Genomic DNA, 22,519 nt, shown 5'->3' with positions numbered 1-22,519 from the left:
TATATTATAATATATAATTATAATATAATAATTAATAGATATTAATATATATATATATTACTCAGATGAGTATATGAGTAATGGAAAAATAGTTGGATACACTATCCAGACGCCTCAAGCTGTCTTTGTATCAATGCACAAAAATGTATATTAATAAAGTTAAAAAAATAAATAAAATGAATAAAGTAAGAAAGATTTTGAACAAGAGTATCCCTCGGTGGGATGGACTTGCATGACTGGAAAGTGAACAGTGGTCCAAAAGAAGCATAGCTGCTAGAGAGAGCCTGAGTTGGAACTGGGCTGATACGGAAGAGTTTTTATTCTGGGGTACTGAGGTAGGAGGGGCCACTTCCTCTTCACAAAATGGGGAAGGGTGACTTGATGCTATTGATGGATCAGTGCCAGAAAAGGGAGCAAGGAAGGATGGGAACAGCTAGAGACATAGAACGCTTGGAGAGCAAGGATAGCTCCCAGCATGCCCCGGCATCTAAGGGATGGGGATTGGAAGGGGATGCCACCCCCCTCAGACTACTTTTCACCTTGGAGAACCCTTTGGGGGCCTCTTGTTATGGTATGGCCAGACAGAAAAGACACAGGGATGGAGGGACCTGTTTCTCCTCCTGTTCAAATATAGGGAGGGGAGGAGTTTAGCTCCCAGGAAACCATGAGGCAAGTGGCAAGCTGCTTCCCCAGGCTGTGACGCGACCATCCTCCCTCTGGGAATTTGTCCCAACTACAAGAATTCTGTCTCTGGGAGAGGGAGCGAAACAATCCCAAAAGTTGAGAAGGGAGGCACACGTAGGGTGATAGATGCCTGATTTCCTGACCTCCGTCCTTTAAAGTACACTTTCAGGACCATCCCTACCATGTCTAACCTTTTAAGGCTGTGTGGTACAATGGGTGGCTCTAAACTAGGACTAACAACTCGGATCAATAGAGTGTTTTCAGGTTTACAAAGCATTTTACAAATATTATCTAATTCGATCATTTAATAATCCTGGGAGATAAGAAGGATTGTTCAGTATTGTGATTCCCGGGAACCATACTGTCCATGAGGTTTTTTGGGCCAAGATAATAGAGTGGATTGCCATTTCCTTTTCCGGCGGATTAAGGCAAACAGAGGTTAAATGACTTGCCCACGCTCGTGCAGCTAGGAAATAGCTAAAGCTGGATTTTGACTAAAGTCTTCCTGTCCCCAAGTCCAGTGAGCTCTCTACTGCCCCCCTCTGTCACTGCCCTAACACCCCCTTTCTGCTGGGAATCCCCTGAGTTCAAGTCCTGTCTCTGATATCTACTGGCTGTGAGATCTTAGGTAAGTCACTTAACCTTTTGGCCGTAAGCAGATGTCGCAGACTGAAACAGAGAAGGAACCCCCCTACGTTGGTCCAAGGGTTTTCCTTGCCTGATGTTTCCTCTACAAGGAAATGTTTCCCCATCCCTCTCCCCATATCTGTGCACATTTGTGTCGTGTACACTCCCAAGGCACAGGGGCGGTTAGTGCTGAGCACATAGTAGACATTTAACTGCTTATCCAATGGGTGATTTGTTGAACAATGAAATGGACGGCACAGATCACAAACTGGCGCAGAAATAAGCTGGAGAGCTCCCCGTCTGTTCCATGAAGAACAACTGAACCAACTGGAGAAGTGCCAACAACTTCATTTTTCAAAAGGTGGAAGGAATGAAAGAATTCTGACCCAGGAGTCCCAGAACTCGAGTAAAAATCCCAGCTCCTCTGGTTACTATCTTGCTGAAAAATCCCTTCTCTTTCCCATACCTCAGTTTCCCCATTTATAAAATGAAGGGGTTGGACTAAGTGGCCTCTGAGGTCCCTTCCAGTTCTAGATCTAGGGACCTTGATCAAGTCCCTTTCCTTCTCTGAGCCTCAGTTTCCTCATCTGTAAAGTGAACAAAGTCCGACTGTCTGGTTTCCATCGTCCTTCCCAATTCTAGATTTAGGGTCCTAGGTGTGACCTTGATCAAGTCCTTCCTCTCCCTGGGCCTATTTCTTCTGCAAAACGAGGGAAGTTGGACCAGATGCTCTTGGAGACCCTCCAGATTCTAAATCCTGCTCTGCACCTAATGCTGACCAATGAAGAGGAGCTGGGTGGTTAGCAAGAGTGCCAGGAACCTTGGGAGAATTACCGTCACCTTGGAGCTGGGGGGAATCGTGGCAGCAAATGTCGGGCCCAGTTGCACATGAATCCTAACTGTAAGACTAATGGACATCCATTGGTCTGCCAGAAAAGGGCCCAATCCTTTGTCCTGAGTCTCAAAAAGGGAAATTGGCTCCAAAAAAGTTGAAATTCTGACAATATCATTGCAAATAAGGGACACAGCAAGCTGTAAGGGCAAGAGAACTAATTTTTGGAGTCAAAGAATCGGGGTTTAAATCCCAGCTCCATCTGAGACCACCCATGTGACCCAGAGCATGTCATTTGGCCACCTGGGGCCTCAGTTTCCTCATGTGTAAAATGGAGTCATTAGATGACCCTTAGAGTCCCATAAAATTTTGTGGTTCTTTGGGGGAAAAGAGGAGAATTGCATTAAAAAAAAAAAAAACCAATATGTCTGCCTAGCTAAGTCAGATAAGTTCAAAAGATTGAAGGAGGGGCTTAATACTAGGATCAATACCAAAGCAGAGCATGGACCCATTTTTAAGAATAGTCGGGAAGTTTGGTCCCGAACAAACTAAGGCTTGGGAGAGGAGCAGAGAGCCACACAAAAGACTTAAGTTAGGTGAGAACAATGAGGGGACATTCATTGGCTGGGCCAGGAGTCGGGCTAACAGATGATGGATGGAACAGGACTAAGTTGCTTTTCTGTCAAAGGCCACGATGGGTGGGACCTTAGAACAAGGCTGGGGGAGCAGAAGCCTGAGCCACAGTGGGGGGGAGGTTTCTGAGATCACTCCAGAGTGATCCACTCAAGCCCCATTGGAAGCCTGAGCCACAGTGGGGGGGAGGTTTCTGAGATCACTCCAGAGTGATCCACTCAAGCCCCATTGGAAGCCTGAGCCACAGTGGGGGGGAGGTTTCTGAGATCACTCCAGAGTGATCCACTCAAGCCCCATTGGAAGCCTGAGCCACAGTGGGGGGGAGGTTTCTGAGATCACTCCAGAGTGATCCACTCAAGCCCCATTGGAAGCCTGAGCCACAGTGGGGGGGAGGTTTCTGAGATCACTCCAGAGTGATCCACTCAAGCCCCATTGGAAGCCTGAGCCACAGTGGGGGGGAGATTTCTGAGATCACTCCAGAGTGATCCACTCCAAGCCCCATTGGAAGCCTGAGCCACAGTGGGGGGGAGATTTCTGAGATCACTCCAGAGTGATCCACTCAAGCCCCATTGGAAGCCTGAGCCACAGTGGGGGGGAGATTTCTGAGATCACTCCAGAGTGATCCACTCAAGCCCCATTGGAAGCCTGAGCCACAGTGGGGGGGGGGGGAGATTTCTGAGATCACTCCAGAGTGATCTACTCAAGCCCCAGCTCCCCAGCCAAATCCTGCCCAAACCGGAGCCAGGTTGTGGAGTGTGTGGCTAACAACGAATGGATTTTGATCATGGGGAACTGTGTGTACATAGGATCTGCAGTGTTCAGAGGTGGAGCTGGGAGGAGGTGGGGGGCGGGGGGCCTAAGGACAGACGACGTCACTTTTTTGTTTAACACCCATGTTGTTCAACAAATAAAATGTTAGTGATCTTATTTCTACACTATGGCCGTTCCCCAATGAATCCCTCCCCTTCAGAAATGTCTGTCCCTTATGACAAAGAACAAACAAAACTCAATACATTTAAAAAGGTCTGCCATTTCCGTGTAGTTTTACACATCCATAGTCTCCCCACTTCCTCCAAGGAACAGGGGCAGGCATTTTCTCCTATCTCTCCTGGGGGGTTGACCATTTTTCAACCCCCACCAGTCGAACCACTATCCAATCATTCCTGAACCCTCTTTTTCTCCCCTTCCTCTTCACCCCCCCCTCCATCCACACCCTTCCTAACCCTGTTTCCCCCCTCCCCTCCTCTTCACTCCCCACCAGAGCCCAAAGAGATCAATAAAAGAGGGAACGGTTAGAAAGGTAGGCCGGCAGAGGCCTCCCCGCGTGGTGAGAAAGTTCAGGCCCGGCCCTGCCTACCTGGCCAAGTAGTTCCTTGGCTGGGAACCCTTTTCCGCTGGACAACTACAGCTGTTGGGGCTCCCTCAAGTAATTCCCCAGCTGTTACACTGGGCTCCTAGATGGAATGTTTGCAAGCAATGGTCGTCCCGGCAACGGCACTACCAGCCAATGGGGAAAGACCTTAACATTCTTTCTGGTTTCTCTTGGGTACAGAAACAAGGGGGCCCAGTCAGAACACATCTTGTGGCTGTTTTTTATTTTTCTAAACTTGCCTGGGATACATGGAGCCTACTTTTGACCCCCCGGGAGAGGGGCGGGGGGACGGCCTGGACAAGGCAGTGCAACGGAGGGGAAGAGAAAACCAGTTGGGGTTTTCTCCCTTTGTCCCTTATGTGGCTTGGGTAGCTCTCTTGCCTCCCGGGGCCTCAGTTTCCCCATCTGTGTTAGTTTAGATGATCTCTAGTCTCAGAGAGCTGGGAGTTTCTAGTCAACTCACACAAATATAGGAATTACACATATTAATATGTATTTTACATCTCTTGGATATAGTAATAATCTGATAGATTAAAATAGGAGGCCTTAAATGTTAATCTACTCATCACCATTTACTGAGTAGTTATAAAGTTCATTAGCTAACCACAAGAATCCTGGTGTCCAAACCCAGGGGGGCATGATGTCTTGACATGATTTGGAGTCCCCCACCTAACGTTTATAATTCTGGACCATCTTCTCTCGCCCAACACCGGGAAAGGCCCATCTTATTACCACTTAGTCAGTGGAGATGACCCTTGCCTTGCCCATCCTGTGACACCCCCTCCCCCACTGATGTGTCATTTCTTGCCCTCCTGGGGAGTCAAAAGCAAGGTCCATCATCCAATGAGACTCTATTTTACTTTGGCTCTTCTGAGTGTCTGGGTAGCAAGCCCAATAAAAGTAAGGCCCTGGAGAAAGGGGACATCTCCAATTGTAAGGAAGATCTGAGGTCCTGTTCATTGAAGGGGTCCGGTCCCTTTTGGAAATTGTTAATGGCTCGGAGGCCTGCCTCAGTGGTTTTCTTGCAGATTAGATAATTTTGGACCCCACATAGACAAGGGCGGAATAGAGTGGGATAAGAACACAGCAAAGATCGTGGAGTTGACGCTGAGAGCAGGAGCAGGGCCACGGCAGGGAGCTCTGGCCCAGTCAGTGGGCCTCTAAATCCCAGGGACCCTCGGGGGAGCCATGTCACAGTAGCATTGGCAATGTTGATTTGCTTATCGATCTCTGAGATAGAAAGGGAGAGAAAAGAGGAAAGAGATGGGCAGTTGATGAGTCCTGGGTCTGCCTGATGTCAAGGCCGGGATTGGAGGTGTGATCTGTCCAAGGTGAAGGAAGGGATTATTAGAATCCTATGGCCTGCCTGTTAAAGAAGAGATATCACATAGGAGGTGCTTAGCCTTTTATCCTCAACTTGGTCAGCTAGCTCTGACCCAGAGTTCACTCAAATGTTGACAAAATCCTTCTGGGCAAAGAGGAGAAGCTGGAAAGGCCTCATGTCCTGCCCGATGGGGGAGGCAGCACTCCATGGGGCAATTGGTCCAAAGTCACTTATTCCATTGGAAATGTGTCAGAGGAAGGATTCAGACCCAGAGCCTCTTTCTCCTCAATCAGTGTTCTTTCCACTTACCCTGCTATGGTGGCTAACTCAAGAGAAATTACAGCCTAATCCAGAAGGGGACCATGGGGATTGGATTCTGGATCACAGGATAGTATTTTCACCTTTTGTTGTTGTTATTGTTAGCTTGCCTTTTTTTTCTTTCTCATTTTTACTTTGTTTGCTCTTATTTTTCTTGTGCAACATGATCAATGTGAAAATATGTTTAGAAGAACTGCACATGTTTAACCTATATTGGATTACTTGCTGTCTCGGGGAGGGGGTCGGGGCGAGAGGGAGAAAAATTTGGATCACAATTTGCAGAAGTCAATGTTGAAAACTATCTTTGCATGTATTAGGAAAAACAAAATATTTTTTAAAGTTTTAAATGTGGTTATCAATAAAGATAATGCCCATAGAGTACTTTGTAAATAAAAATGGCAGTTACTATAGCCAGCCAGCGTCTCCTCATTCACCTTCAGGGCTTTACACATAATAGGACCACAAGATTTGGAACTAAGACTTTCACATACAACTCTTTGGATGAAGAAACTGAGACCCAGAGTTTTTTGGTCTTCCATCCATAAAATGAGGCTGGATTTGTATAGGACAATTGTATTACTACGTGGTTAAATGTTATTTAGGTAAGGTGGGCTATATAGAGGACAGGCCTAGACATCATGAGCAAGCCTTGTTCATATGGCTTTGGGCTCAAGTTCTGTAAAATGGAAAATTGCCCCATATATTTGACAAGGACATCTGTCTAGAAGCAGTATGGCCAAATGGGTTTGACCCTTGGCCCTGACCCTTACTGCCAGGCCCTGTGTCATTTCCCCTCTATGTGGCTTGGCTTTCTCATCTATAAAGCTGCATTAACACGTGAGAGTTGTTGCAAAAAAAGTGTCTTAAGTTTACCACACTTTCGAGAAAACGATTGCACTTGCTGGATGGGTTTCACATACAGTCTCCCTTTTTCTGTTCTTCTTTGTATATTGAAATGGTCATGTTTGTAGATGTTGGTATTATATTCGTCTGAATTTATTGCTATGATAGCATCATTTTCTTTTTTTTTTCAGTATAAGTCTATACTTAATAGAAAGCACTCAAAGTATTTCCTATTACATTTTTTTTTCCTTTTTTTTATTATAGCTTTTTATTTACAAGATATGTGCATGGCTAATTTTTCAGTATTGACAGTCGAAAATCCTTTTGTTCCAACTTTTCCCCTCCTTCCCCCTACCCCCTCCTCCAGATGGCAGGTTGACCAATACATGTTAAATATGTTAAAGTATAAATTAAATACAATATATGTATACATGTCCAGACAGTTATTTTGGAGCATCATTTTCAAAGGCTGATCTCATTCTCCTCCTCCAGATAGCAGGTTTCTCTGCTCTTCTAACTCTAGGCCCTGTCAAAACAGCAGAAGGGAAATCTAGGGCTCTAAGGCTCCACCACAAACATTTTCATTGGGCTTTTCTTGTCAGGTCAAGGGCTCCCCAAGAACTCTCCTTGGCATTTCTTAAACCGGTAAAAACATTCTTCTCATTGGTTCTTGGCTGAAGTAATGAAATAAAGGAAACGAAGTTTGGCCATACCCTACCTTCTACTGGTCCCGCTCTATCTGATGACAAAGGTTTAGGCCTGAAGTAGTTTGAGTATTTTGATTTTTCTGGGATTTAAAATCAGGCCAAATTTTCAACTGAATTTTTAAGGGTTTAGGAATAAAGCCTGGTCTCAGAGACAAGACTTGGGCTCAAGCCCAATCTTTGATACATCCCTGGTGTGAGGCTCTAGGTGAATCACCTAACCTGTTTCCCTAAAATCATAACCTATAGAGCTAATGTTGGACTCCCCTGGTAGAAGGAGTTTCCCTACCCAGAATTCCCTATTCCAATACCAGAATTCACGGGTCTGGCTCAACAAAAGAGATTAAGAAATGGGATTTTCTTTTTTAATTTACCATGCCACCTGTGGTGCTGACATACTGCTTTGAGGCACGTTTACTTGCTTGCTTTTTCTGGATATTTTCAGTAACAAACCCAACACTAAATTTCACATCTTTCCTCACCCTACACTATTTTCAATCAACAGAACTGGTAGCCATTGATGTTTATCTTACTGAAAAGTTACCTTTTAAAAGTCTAAAGTGTCTTGTAAATGGGAGCTATGGAAAATTTACAAAATGAAAGACTACTGCCGAGAAGGAACTTAATACTTAATTAAAAAAAAAAGTCTTTTGCCTTCAGGAAGGCATTCATCTTTCCCAGAAATATGGAAAACTTAAGCCATAATTTCTGACAAAATTCAAGCCCTATTCCTTAATCACTGTTCACTGTGGAATCTATAATTCATTAGGTCTCTTGGCTCTCGGACAAGACTAAATACCCGCCTACAAAAGCTGACTACTAACAATTTATGTTGGGTGGGCTGACACAATTGGACTGACCCCTGCAATTTACTCTTGGATGAATCTCTGTAACCTGTTGTCTTTTTATTGATTTCTAGAGTCCCTGAAGCTGTCTGGTACTGACTGTTGGACTTTAATAACTTAAAAATCTCTTTGACTTGCTTTCCCTTTCTGGATGATAAATGCAAACCTGATAGGATGAGACTTTTTGAACTTTCTGGAATTATTTCCACAAGATTATGTAAATGCCAGATTATTATATATATATATATATATATATATATATATGTATACTTTTGGTAACCTAGACAGGATATTTGGTTGACAGGGATCTCTATGTCAGACAATTGCCCTCCAAAGAGGTGTTTTGAACTTTCTAGAATTATTTCCACAAGATTATACAAATTCCAGATTGTTATTATTATTTTTGGTAACCTAGACAGGCCATTTGGTTGAGAGGGACCTCTATGTGAGATAACTGCCCTCCAAAGTGGTATTTGAGATAATTAATAAAAAAGAGTTTCTAATCCTAGATCTGACCATTAAATATAATGCTGAATGACTCAGTTTACTTTTCTGATAAAAAGAACAGAAGAATTCCTTCAGAAAAGAAAACCACAGCAATTACATTTCTTTCCACCGGCTTTCCTAGCCCCCTCTGAATTGATTTGATTGCCCCTTTGATTGCCTAAAGCTTCACGCTTGGACCCAGTGTTCAAGTTCTAGCATATGTCTATATAAGAGAAACAGAGGAAAGGGTGTAGTGTTTGAATGCAAAAAAAGAGATCTGCTTTCTGGGTAGTTGTTTTTGTCTTTAATTGCACCAGACAATATATCATATAAGCATTCAGCAATCACGAAGATGGTAGGCTTCAAACGTCCACTTATGCATCATCCTTTATGTTCTCCAATCCCTAAAAAGTTTAAAGGAGAAAGAAATGTGAATACCATTGTCTCTGAGGAAAGGTCAGCATTTCTCACTTCTCTTTCTGCAAAGCAACTATCACTCTCTGCTTACAGTTATGTTGAAGCAAAAACCAGTCAGTTATAATTTAAACATATATATCATTTCACATGACAATATAACACGTATTTTTGACAATCAAAGATCCTGTTACAAAGGGCTTGTAGAAACTTTCAAATAGATACATGCTAAGTGATGAAACAAGTGGATATAGCCCAGTGAGCAGAGGGCTGGCCTCCAGGAAAATCTGGACTTGAGAGTCTCCTTAGCTGTTTACTGCCTATGGGAGCCTGCACAAGTTGCTCAATGCTCCAGGACTATGAATTGCAGAGAAGTGCAGATCTTAGACTTAGATCTATATAGGTAAAGGAGGTGGGGGGAATTTCCTTACCTGGAAGCTATATAAGATGTACATTATAGTGAAATCCCAGATACAGTCCCTAGCACTATAGAAATACTTGTTATAAAACAAAATGAGTTCTTTCTAAAAGGAGTCAGCGCCTTCATATATCATTATACCTGGGACAATAAATCTAGCTGTTAAAAGAAAAAGACATGATCCAGCAGTGTTTCTACTGGGTTTATATGCCAAAGAGATCTTAAAGGAGAGAAAGGGACCCACATGTGCAGAAATTTTTGTGGCAGCCCTGTTTGTAGTGGCCAGAAACTGGAAAATGAATGGATACCCATCAATTGGAGAATGGCTGGGTAAATTGCAGTATAGGAATGTTATGGAATATTATTGTTCTATAAGAAATGACCAGCAGGATGATTTCAGAGAGGCCTAGAGAGACTTGCATGAACTGATGCTGAGTGAAATAAGCAGAACCAGGAGATTATTATATACTTCAACAACAATACTATATGATGATCAATTCTGATGGAAGTGGTTCTCTTCAACAATGAGATGATTCAAACCAGTTCTAATTGTTCAGTGATAAAGAGAACCAGCTACACCCAGAGAGAGAACTGTGGGAAGTGAGTGTGGACCACAACATAGCATTTGCAATTTTTTTGTTGTTGGGTTGGGTTTGTTTGTTTTTTTTTTTTTTTTTGCTTTTTATTTTTTGCATTTTATTTTGCTTTTCTCTCTCTTTTTTTTAAACTGGTTTGACAATGTGTCCTTTAGAATTTTTTCCTCAGGTGGTGGCCACATAGATACTGGACCTCATTGGAGTGTATACTCTAATCCTGCAATCCAATTGAGAAAGTGGATTAAAATTAAACGATCTCTAGTTTCTTAAATGGTATTTGACATGACTGAAATGATTCTGCCAGGAGAAAAGTGATTCAGATTATCCCCTTTGGCAGATTTGTTCAATTAGTTGAATTAGAATGTTATTTCCAAGTCATGAGGAGTAGCTTTAGGCTTGACAAAGTTGAAAAAAAATAAAGTGATGTGACGAAAAAATCAGCCACTGGGGGGCAGAAATCCTACCTTAAAAAAAAAAAAAGGCAAAAAAAAGCCTTACCTAACAATTTACTATTTATAACATTCCTCCTAGTCTCTCTTTATGGCAAGGCTCTGTGATTTGTCCAGAATTAAAAAAAATATGAGTTGGAAGGGACCTGAGCCACGTAGCCTAAAGCATACTCCAAAGGAATCTCCACAATAACACAATGGACAAGTAGTCTGAAGACCACTAAGGAAGGAACTTTGGGACAGCTCAAATGTCAGAAAAGAGTTCCTATCACCTCACCTAAACTGGCTTATTTGCATCCTCCTGCCACTGCTGATGCCCCACAGGACAAGGCCAATTCTGCCTCCATGTGACAGATGGCCCTTCCAAACCTAAAGAATCATGCCCTCCAATCACGTCTCCCAAGCTTTGTCTTCTCCGGGCCAAACACAGCTTACGGTTGCCATGACCTTCTACAGTTAGAAGTCCAAGCTGCTACCTCAGAGTCATTGACTAACAAACTAAAGATTCCTCTGATGATTACCACTGCTAAGATTAGATGATTGTTAACAATTATTTCAACTGTACACCATGACTTAGTTTAGGCAGCAACCTCCCAGAAAAAGAATCAAGACATGTTTATGTAGGATTCTGTATACGTTCTTTTCATGTGATTCCTAGAAAAACCCTGTGAGACAGACAGTGCATGTATTGTTAGTCTGCTGTGGAGAGAACTGAAATTTAAAGACAAGAAAAAACTTGTATTTCAACTGGACTTTGAGCCTAGCTCTCTGAAATTCAAGGCCAGGACTCTTCCAAATGCACCTTGGACTGCCTTTCTCAAAACAGAAGGTGATCCTACTTGCTTAGGTTACTAAAAAAAAATCAAAACCAAAACCCCATCAGTATCCTCTAGATTTGGGCCTCCATCTTCCTTAGTTTTCATTCTTCATTCACTGTTCCTAGAGCGCTTATAAAGCTATCAAAGCTAGACTGAAGGTGGAGGAATTCTGCCTTCTAAATGGTGGTAAGAATCTCCAAATTTGTCTGAGTTGTCATATTTTCCAGAAACACTGGACCCAGAGCATGCAGGAGGCCTTAAATGACTCAGGAATAAAAGGGTCTCCCCCCAGTTGACATAATGTGATGTTTGCATCCCAAAGTGGACTCCCTCTGTGTCCTTGGGAGTTAAGAGAGGTGCCCAGACAGTCTCCACTAGACAAAAAAATTGCTTTTGCAAGTAGGACCCTTGCAGAGAAGCAGACTGTCCTATCTTCAGAGTGTAACAGGTTCTAAGGGAAAAGAATGAGGCTTTAGGGGCAGCTAGGGGGCGCAGTGGATAGAGCAGCAGCCCTGAAGTCAGGAGGACCCGAGTTCAAATCTGACCTCAGACACTTAACATTTCCTAGCTGTGTGACCCTGGGTAAGTCAGTTAACCCCAAATGCCTCAGCAAATAAAAATAAAAAGAATGAGGCTTTTGCTATAATTTGCTCTTTGTCCTAAGGAAGGATTTAGTCCTTTTCCCATCTTTACTTCACTTTTCCCCCCAAATGCCTTTAGGTAGAGATTTGTGGTATCCTTTCCTTCCTTTCTTCTGCTGTCATAAAAACACAAACTTCTGTATGGATGTCAAATCTTTAGGTTCCACACTCACGTTCATTTCTTTTGTAATAAACCTAGTTTTCACCAAACTTTCATGCACTTGTGATTGCCTATTGACAACGGTCAGTCTGGAACTGGGTAACGACCCCAGGCTGGTGAGACACTGGACCCTTAGTGTGTTGTGAAGAATTTCGCAGTGTGTTCTGGTCAGAACTGGAAGCTGCAAACTACCTTACCTAGAGACCCTGAAATCACAAGTTATGGTCTCTCCCACCACTCAATCAGCCAAAAGATCCCTCCAGGGTAAGACACTTTCAAAATGAACCCAACCACCAACCGGCTCATGTGGACAGCAGGACAAATTTTACCTTAGATTCGTAATAACGATGGAATCCAGAGATCCTCCTGTCCCTTTCCAAGAGACTCCACTGGTATCGATTTCGGGCAATTCTCTTTTCCTATAAAGAGAACAATATCATTACACTGCAGTTCAAATGGCCCAGTGATGAGAAATTAGAAAGTGGAAAAGAAACATTCAAAAACTATCACAGAGATCAAACAAAAGAAGGAAGAGCATGAAGCCTAAAAACAAAAACCAGACTACTAGACGTCCAAATCAAGAAAAGATAAGGGGCATGTTAAGAGGGGATGAAAATTAGGAGTCAAAAGATGTAATGATTTACTTCACAGAACTTCTCCTCAGTTCTTCGTCTTTCTGGGGGGAGGGAGGGGAGAGAAACATCTTTTTACAGAGTAGCATTTATCATGTAGATACAGTAACAATAGTATATACATAATAGATAGAACAATAATAATAGTTAATATTTAACTGTGCCCAGGCACTGTGCTAAGTACTTGACAAATATTATCCTACTTGATCCTCAAAATAAGCCCAGGGTCACACAGCTACTAAGTACCTGAGGCTGAATTTAACCACAGATCTTCTGGACTTCAGATCTACCCATCGTGCCACCTCCATCTAAGTTTTATGTTTATAGTGCTCACATTTCCCAAAAGCTATTCATGGACTTGGAATCAGAGGGCTTAGACTTAATTCCTGTGTGCCCTCGGATGTCACTTCTTCCCAGGTCTCAACGTCTTCCTCGGTAAAAGGAAGGGGAGAGGGGGATTGAGAAGATAGGCCCCGGTCCTTTCCAGCTCTAATTTTAAGGATCCTGGGAGTGACCCGAAAGAAGCCCCTTCCCTTCACTGCGTCTCCGTTTTGTCCTCGGTCCCTTCCAGCTCGAGAGCACGGACCTCGTCACCTCCCTTCCCTTCCCCTCCGGGGCCAAGAGCTAGCTCCGGATCTCCCCGGGTCCCAGCTCGGGCTTGCCGGAGGTTGACGGGAAGCCGAGCCCTACCTTGCCCCCGTTGGTGTACTTCTGGATGAGAGTGGTGCTAATTCCCGGGACCGTCAGACATACGGCCATGACCGCCAGACCCGGAAGAATTTCAAACCACATCTCGGCAGAAGGCTCGCGGCCACGGACAGAGAAGGTAATCGCAGATAGACGCCGGTTGCGGGGTTAAGGTGACCGGGGTCGCTTCCGATCCCAGCAATCCCCGCACCGCCGTCCTCCTAGGCGGCGACCAATCGGCGTCCGCGGCCGTGTTTCCCGCCCACTTTTCTCCTGGTGGCGACCGGACGTGACGGCGGCCCCGGCGCCGGCGCCGGCGCCGGGGCCGGGGCTGTGTAGTCGCTCCTTCACACTTCTGAGCGCCGGTCATGGCTGACGAGCTGTCCTCCGATCCTCCGCCGGAGCCGGTGTGCACCTTCCTCTTCAAGAAAACGAGTCGCAAGAGCGCAGCCGGCCGCAGGAAACGTCCCGCTTTCGACAAGCAGCCCGGGGGAAACGAAGGTAGCAGCAGTAGCAGCAGCGACGAGGGCAATGTGGTGGTCCGGAGGGAGAAGAGGCGCCTGGTCCCCAACCCCATGATCCAGAAGACGCGCGGCAGTTGCCGAGAAAAAAAGGCGCCCACCGCTTACAGCGGCGCCAGCAGCGGGGGCGACGACGAGAGCGAGCCGTCGTCGTCCGTGAGCGTCCACTACAAGTCCACACGCTCGGCCAAACCCGTGGGTCCGGAGGACATGGGCGCCACGGCCGTCTACGAGCTCGACACCGAAAAGGAGCACGATGCTCAGGCCATCTTCGAACGCAGTCAGAAGATCCAAGAGGAGCTGCGCGGCAAAGAGGATGATAAAATCTACCGGGGCATCAACAATTACCAGAGATACGTCAAACCTAAGGACACTTCCATGGGCAACGCGTCATCCGGGATGGTGAGAAAGGGCCCCATCCGCGCGCCCGAACATCTGCGCGCCACGGTGCGCTGGGATTATCAACCAGATATTTGCAAAGATTACAAGGAGACGGGCTTCTGCGGCTTCGGGGACAGCTGCAAGTTCCTGCACGACCGCTCCGATTACAAGCACGGCTGGCAGATCGAGCGCGAGCTAGACGAGGGCCGCTACGGGGGCATGGACGAAGACTACGAGGTGAGCAGCGACGACGAAGACGACCTGCCTTTCAAGTGCTTCATCTGTCGCCAGTCCTTCCGGAACCCCGTGGTGACCAAGTGCAAGCATTATTTCTGCGAGAGCTGCGCCCTGAGCCACTTCCGCACCTCCCAACGCTGCTATGTCTGCGACCAGCAGACCAACGGGGTGTTCAACCCCGCCAAGGACCTGATTGCCAAGCTGGAGAAGCATCAGGCCCAGGCGAGGGTAGGCGCTTGTGACCCTTTAGATAGCTCCGATGAAGGCGTAGCCCCCGTTACTTAAACCTAGTGAAGCTAGAAGAATAAAGTTGCTCTTTTCAAAGTTTGACCTGAGTGGAAATTGTTGATTCCGGGGGCGCCTGGGGGGAGGGGGGAAGGGGGGAAAGAGGAAGGAGTGGAGGGAAAACAATAGGGAGGCTTGGATTGTCTGGTATCCATTTTGGCTAAACGGTGGGGGTGGTGGGGGTGGGGGAGGGAAACAGTTTGGATTTGTTTGTATCCATCCTGGCTAAACTGGGCTAGGGGGAGGGGAGCTGGGATTTACCTGGTACCCGTGATTTCAGGTGAAACTGGGGTGGAGGTGGACCTAGTATCCCCTCTGGCTAAATTGATCTAGGCTGGGGGGGCCCTTGGATTTGCCTAGTATTCATTCTCGCTAAATTGACCTGGACTTGGGGGGAGGCTTAAACTTACTTGATATCCCTTCTGGCTAAATTGAGCCAGACTGGGGGGCCCTTGGATTTTCCTCGGATTCGTTCTGGCTAAATTGAGCAAGAGTTGGGGGAGCTGGCATTTACCTGATATCCCTTCTGCCTAATTGAGCTAGGGTAGGGGGCCCTTAGATTTACCTGATATCCCTTCTGGCTAAATTGACCTAGAGTTGGGGGGACCTTAGATTTACCTGATATCCCTTCTGGCTAAACTAAGCTAGACTGGGGGGCCCTTGGATTTCCCTCATATTCTTCTGGATAAATTCAACTAGAGTTGGGGGAAGCTAGGATTTTCCTGATATCCCTTCCAGCTAAATTGAGCTAGAGTTGGGGGGAGTTTGGATTTGCTAGTATCTGTTCTGGATAAATTGAGCTAGAGTTGGGGGGACCTTAGATTTACCTGATATCCCTTCTGGCTAAATTCAACTAGAGTTGGAGGGAGCTTGTATTTCCCTGGATCCCTTCTGACTAAATTTTGCTAGAGTTGGGGGGACCCTTGGATTTGTGTCATATTCTTCTGGCTAAATTGAGCTAGAGTTGGGGGAGCTGGGATTTACCTGGTACCCATGATATCTGGTGAAACTGGGGTGGAGGTGGACCTGGTATCCCTTCTGGCTAAATCGAGCTAGACTAGGGGGCTCTTGGATTTTCCTTGCATTCATTCTGGTTAAATTGAGCAAGAGTTGGGGGAGCTAGGATTTACCTGATATCCCTTCTGACTAAATTGAACTAGGGTGGGGGGCCCCTCGGATTTGCCTTGTATCCCTTCTGCCTAATTGAGCTAGAGTTGGGGGGACCTTAGATTTATCTGGTATCCCTTCTGCCTAATTGAGCTAGGGTAGGGGGCCCTTCGATTTGCCTCATATTCTTCTGGCTAAACTGAGCTAGGGTTGGGGGGACCTTAGATTTGCCTGGTATCCCTTCTGTCTAAATTGAGCTAGAGTTGGGGGAGCTCGGATTTGCCTGGTATCCCTTATGACTAAATTTAGCTAGAGTTGGGGGGAGCTTGTATTTACCTGGTACCCATGATATCTGGTGAAACAGGGGTGGAGATGGACCTGGTATCCCTTCTGTCTAAATTGAGCTAGGGTGGGGGGGCCCTTGGATTTGCCTTGTATCCCTTCTGCCTAATTGAGCTAGGGTGGGGGGATCCCTTGGATTTGCTTCATATTCTTCTGGATAAATTCAACTAGAGTTGGGGGAAGCTAGGATTTTCCTGATATCCCTTGTGACTAAATTGAGCTAGAGTTGGGGGGGGGGGTGCTTAGATTTACCTGGTATCTCTTCTGGCTAAATTGACCTGGAATTGAGGGGAGCTTGGATTTACCTGGTACCCATAATTTTTGGTGAAACTGGGGTACAGGTGGACCTGGTATCCCTTCTGACTAAATTGAGCTAGGCTGGGAGGCCCCTTGGATTTGCCTCATATTCTCCTGGCTAAATTGAGCTAGAGTTTGGGGAAGCTGGGATTTACCTGGTATCCCTTCTGACTAAATTGAGCTAGAATTGGGGGGACCTTAGATTTACATGGTATCCCTTCTGGCTAAATTGAGCTAGAGTTGGGGGAACTGGGATTTACCTGGTACCCATGATTTTTGGTGAAACTGGGTTACAGGTGGACCTGGTATCCCTTCTGGCTAAATTGAGCTCAGGTGGGGGACCCCCATACCCCTAATGGCTAAATTGAGCTAGAGTTGGGGGGTGCTTCGATTTACCTGGTATCTCTTCTGGCTAAATTCAGCTACGGTGGGGGTGGCCCTTGGATTTTCTTTGTATTCATTCTGGCTAAATTGAGCTAGAGTTGGGGAAGCTGGGATTTACCTGGTACCCATGATTTCAGGTGAAACTGGGGTAGAGGTGGACCTGGTATCCCTTCTGGCTAAATTGAGCTAGGCTGGGGGGCCCTTGGACTTGCCTCATATTCTTCTGGCTAAATTGAGCTAGAATTGGGGGGACCTTAGATTTATGTGGTATCCCTTCTGGCTAAATTGAGTTAAGGTGGGGGCCCCCTTGGATTTGCCTCATATTCTCCAGGCTAAATTGAGCTAGAATTTGGGGAAGCTGGGATTTACCTGGTATCCCTTCTGACTAAATTGAGCTAGAGTTGGGGGGAGTTTGGATTTGCTAGTATGTGTTCTGGATAAATTGAGCTAGAATTGGGGGGACCTTAGATTTGCCTGGTATCCCTTCTGGCTAAATTGATATCCTTCTGGCTAAATGGCTGGGGTGGAGGGAAGCTTGGATTGCCTGGTACCCATGATCTCTGGGAGAGGTTGGGTGGAGGTGAATGTCGAGAATGGAGATGCTTAAATGACTGGTATCTGTGGGGTACCAAGGTACCAAGTCACACAATTGGGGTTGGCAGAGGCTTGGATTGCTTGATACCCAAAATTCAAAGTAATCTGCCTGACTAATGTGCCAGCTTTAAAGATCTGATGTACACTTTGAAAAAACTCCCAAGGGTGCAATAAATAAAACATTTATTTAAGAACTTACTATATACATTGCACTAAGGATACAGATAGAAAAGACAGTTCATGGAGGAGACAACACATGAAAGGTTGTAGTGGGAAAGTCCCATGAGCTTTAGGATGCATCAGCAAAGCAGATGATGATATAATAAAAATTTTTGTTATGTTTCATAATACTGGGACATTTCTTTACCATCCTAGATTTAGGGTTGAAAGGGACTTCAGAGGCCACTTATTCCAAACCTCACTTTTTATAGAGAAAAAGAAATTCTGTCCACTTTCTGTACTCATTCTTTAGAAGTAGAGTGATTTTGGAAGAGAGCTGAATTTATTAAGGAAGGAAGGAAGGAATATATGAATGAATAAGTGTGAAGCATCTGCTAAATTCTAGAGGTAAAACACTAAACCTAGATAATTTTGTTTAAGGAGTGCTCCATTAAACTATTCATTTGGTCTCTGACCCTTTGCTTCCAAATATTTGAGAGTCTCCGTTTGCTATCAGCAGTAAACACTAAACATAACCTTTATTGTCCTAGTGTGAGGTCCTACTCCAGAAGGCCCTGACCAGTTCAATCAGGGGACACACCTTAAGGTTTGAGGAATTTATCTTGTGAACATCTATTTGAATTATGAACTTGAATGAAGGACTGAACTCCATTGCCTGATTGACTAACATCTGACCTGGTTGTGTTAGGTTACAGTGAGTGGTGCTCATTGCCATGGCTGATTGGTGCAGATTCCTACAATGCCCAGAACTATTGGACTTTTCCGTAATATACTTCTGTGGCCAAGCATTTACAGTGACTTCTTTTGGAAGTGACATTGTCAGGATTGTGAAAGATTGTCAGCCTATAAATTCATCTAAGTATAATTAATAGACTAGAATCAACTGCTTTTTTTCTACACAAATGTCAAATATATTTCTCTGGCCCCAACCTTTTAGCCCAGTGCCAATTAGATACCCTCTCCCCCTTGCCTACTAAATATTTTTGCTTACATTTATCCTTCAAAAACTTTCCCTCTAATTAATCTTTTGACTTACTGCACAGGGGGAGTGCAAGAAATGAGTCAGTGACTAAGATACCAACACGTATCTTTGCAGCCCGAAGGTCACACATTTATACTTTTTACTTAGAACATCCCTTTTTGGAATCTCACTATCATCCATTTATACTTTTTACTTGAAGATTTGTTGCTCGAAGGTCATCCATTCGCACTTCTTACTTACAATATATCTTTTTGGAGTCTCAAGCTCATCAGTTTATACTTTTTACTTCAAGAGTTGGGGCCTGAAGGTCATAAATTTATGCTTTTTATTTCAAGATGTATTTTAAAATAGGGGTGGAGTTGACCTGGACCTTTGGTATTTCCATAGATTGGTGAGCTCATCAATCTAGATCCCCCAACTCCACAAATCAAAAGCTATACTTATAATTCAAAAAACACACAAACCCATACCTTCCATCTGGAGGTGGATGTCGAGAATGGAGATGCTTAAATACCTGGTATCTGTGGGGTACCAAGGTATCAAGTCATACAATTAGGGTTGGGGGAGGCTTGGTTTGCTTGTTACCCAGAATTCAAAGTAATCTGCCTGACTAATGTGCCAGCTTTAAAGATCTGGTGTACACTTTGAAAAAACTCCCAAGGGTGCAATGAATAAAACATTTATTTAAGAACTTACTATATGCATTGCACTAAGGATACAGATAAAAAAGACGATCCTTGGAGGAGACAACACATGAAAGATTGTAGTGGGAAAGTCCCATGAGCCTTAGGATGCATCAGCAAAGCAGATGATGATATGATAAAAGTTTTTGTTGTGTTTCATAATACTGGGACATTTCTTTACCATCCTAGATTTAGGGTTGAAAGGGACCTCAGAGGCCACTTACTCCAAACCTCTCTCTTTTTTTAAAAAATTTATTTATTTAATAGCCTTTTATTTACAGGTTATATGCATGGGTAACTTTACAGCATTAACAATTGCCAAACCTCTTGTTCCAATTTTTCACCCCCTCCCCAGATGGCAGGATGACCAGTAAATGTTAAATATATTAAAAGATAAATTAGATACACAATAAGTATACATGACCAAACCGTTATTTTGCTGTACAAAAAGAATCAGACTCCGAAATATTGTACAATTAGCTTGTGAAGGAAATCAAAAATGCAGGTGGGCATAAATATAGGGATTGGGAGTTCAATGTAATGGTTTTTAGTCATCTCCCAGAGTTGTTTCTCTGGGCGTAGCTGGTTCAGTTCATTACTGCTCCATTGGAAATGATTTGGTTGATCTCGTTGCTGAGGATGGCCAGGTCCATCAGAACTGGTCGTCATATAGTATTGTTGTTGAAGTATATAATGATCTCCTGGTCCTGCTCATTTCACTCAGCATCAGTTCGTGTAAGTCTCTCCAGGCCTTTCTGAAATCATCCTGTTGGTCATTTCTTACAGAATAATAATATTCCATAATATTCATAGACCACAATTTATTCAGCCATTCTCCAACTGATGGGCATCCACTCAGTTTCCAGTTTCTAGCCACTACAAAGGGCTAGCCTTACAAACATTCGTATACATACAGGTCCCTTTCCTTCTTTTAGTATCTCTTTGGGATATAAGCCCAGTAGTAACACTGCTAGATCAAAGGGTATGCACCGTTTGATAACTTTTTGAGCATAGTTCCAAACTACTCTCCAGAATGGTTGGATTCGTTCACAACTCCACCAACAATGCATCAATGTCCCACAAACCTCTCTTTTTATAAAGAAGAAGAACTTCTGTCCACTCTCTATACTCATTCTTTAGAAGTAGAATAATTTTGGAAGAGAGCTGCATTTATTAATGAAGGAAGGAAGGAATATATGAATGATTAAGTGTTAAGCACCTGCTAAATTCTAGAGGTAAAGCACTAAACCTAGATAATTTTGTCTAAGGAGTGCTCCATTAAACTATTCATTTGGCCTCTGACCCCTTTGCTTCCAAAATATTTGAGATTTTCCATTTGCTATTCACAGCAAACATTAAGCATAACCTTTATTGTCCTAGTGTGAGGTCCTACTCCAGAAAGCCCTGACCAGTTCAGTCAGGGGGACACACCTCAAGCTTTGTGGAATTTATCTTGTGAACATCTATTTGAATTATGAACTTGAATGAAGGACTGAACTCCATTGCCTGATTGACTAACATCTGACCTGGTTGTGTTAGGTTACAGTGAGTGGTACTCATTTCCATGGCTGATTGGTGCAGATTCCTACAATGCCCAGAACTATTGGACTTTTCCGTAATATACTTCTGTGGCCAAGCATTTACAGTGACTTCTTTTGGAAGTGACATTGTCAGGATTGTGAAAGATTGTCAGCCTATAAATTCATCTAAGTATAATTAATAGACTAGAATCAACTGCTTTTTTTCTACACAAATGTCAAATATATTTCTCTGGCCCCAACCTTTTGCCAGTGCCAATTAGATACCCTCTCCCCTTGCCTACTAAATATTTTTGCTTACATTTATCCTTCAAAACTTTCCCTCTAATTAATCTTTTGACTTACTGCACAGAGTGCAAGAAATGAGTCAGTGACTAAGATACCAACCATTATCTTTGCAGCCGAAGGTCACACATTTATACTTTTTACTTAGAACATCCCTTTTTGAGTCTCACTTCATCCATTTATACTTTTTACTTGAAGATTTGTTGCTCGAAGGTCATCCATTTGCACTTCTTACTTACAATATATCTTTTGGAGTCCAAGCTCATCAGTTTATACTTTTTACTTCAAGAGTTGGGGCTGAAGGTCCATAAATTTATGCTTTTTATTTCAAGATGTATTTTAAAATAGGAATTGGATTGACCTGGACCTTTAGTATTTCCATAGATTGGTGAGCTCATCAATCTAGAATCCCCAACTCCACAAATCAAAAGCTATACTTATAATTCAAAAACACACAAACCCTACCTTCCATCTGGAGGTGGATGTCGAGAATGGAGATGCTTAAATACCTGGTATCTGTGGGGTACCAAAAGGTATCAAATCATCAATTAGGGTTGGGAGGCTTGGTTTGCTTTTACCCAGAATTCAAAAGTAATCTGCCTGACTAATGTGCCAACTTTAAAGATCTGGTGTACACTTTGAAAAAACTCCCAAAGGTGCAATGAATAAAACATTTATTTAGAACACTATATACATTGCACTAAGGATACAGATTAAAAAGACGATCCTTGGAGGAGACAACACATGAAAGGTTGTAGTGGGAAAGTCCCATGAGCCTTAGGATGCATCAGCAAAGCAGATGATGATATGATAAAAGTTTTTGTTGTGTTTCATAATACTGGGACATTTCTTTACCATCCTAGATTTAGGGTTGAAAGGGACCTCAGAGGCCACTTACTCCAAACCTCTCTCTTTTTTTTTTTAAATTTATTTATTTAATAGCCTTTTATTTACAGGTTATATGCATGGGTAACTTTACAGCATTAACAATTCCCAAACCTCTTGTTCCAATTTTTCACCCCCTCCCCAGATGGCAGGATGACCAGTAGATGTTAAATATATTAAAAGATAAATTAGATACACAATAAGTATACATGACCAAACTGTTATTTTGCTGTACAAAAAGAATCAGACTCCGAAATATTGTACAATTAGCTTGTGAAGGAAATCAAAAATGCAGGTGGGCATAAATATGGGGATTGGGAGTTCAATGTAATGGT

At 43.8% G+C, this 22,519-nt stretch overlaps 3 protein-coding genes across 3 annotated transcripts in view; 1 reads left to right on the top strand and 2 right to left on the bottom strand.

The window, feature by feature from the left end:
• The window catches only part of AKAP14 (A-kinase anchoring protein 14), a 50,637-nt gene extending 46,415 nt beyond the window's left edge, over positions 1 to 4,222 (bottom strand). Inside the window, exon 1 of the mRNA XM_023506917.2 lies at positions 4,134 to 4,222. The gene's annotated coding sequence lies outside the window, so the exon portion shown is untranslated. The remainder of the gene's footprint in view (positions 1 to 4,133) is intronic.
• A 4,726-nt stretch (positions 4,223 to 8,948) lies between these two features.
• On the bottom strand, positions 8,949 to 13,734 carry NDUFA1 (NADH:ubiquinone oxidoreductase subunit A1). Its single transcript, XM_003774759.2, has 3 exons — positions 13,487 to 13,734; positions 12,494 to 12,583; positions 8,949 to 9,072 (listed from the first exon to the last, which is right to left on the bottom strand). The coding sequence occupies exons 1-3, from the start codon at positions 13,586 to 13,588 to the stop codon at positions 9,043 to 9,045; spliced, it is 222 nt and encodes a 73-aa protein (XP_003774807.1). The 5' UTR covers positions 13,589 to 13,734; the 3' UTR covers positions 8,949 to 9,042.
• Position 13,735: 1 nt separating this feature from the next.
• Positions 13,736 to 14,952, top strand: RNF113A (ring finger protein 113A). The gene has a single exon (XM_003774771.3). The coding sequence runs from the start codon at positions 13,852 to 13,854 to the stop codon at positions 14,905 to 14,907; it is 1,056 nt and encodes a 351-aa protein (XP_003774819.1). The 5' UTR covers positions 13,736 to 13,851; the 3' UTR covers positions 14,908 to 14,952.
• The last annotated feature ends 7,567 nt before the right edge of the window (positions 14,953 to 22,519 follow it).

Source organism: Sarcophilus harrisii, chromosome X (genome assembly GCF_902635505.1).
Source record: "Sarcophilus harrisii chromosome X, mSarHar1.11, whole genome shotgun sequence".
NCBI classification, from domain to species: Eukaryota; Metazoa; Chordata; class Mammalia; order Dasyuromorphia; family Dasyuridae; genus Sarcophilus; species Sarcophilus harrisii.
Note: the sequence above shows the minus strand (reverse complement) of the source record. Positions and strands in the feature narration are given on the sequence as shown.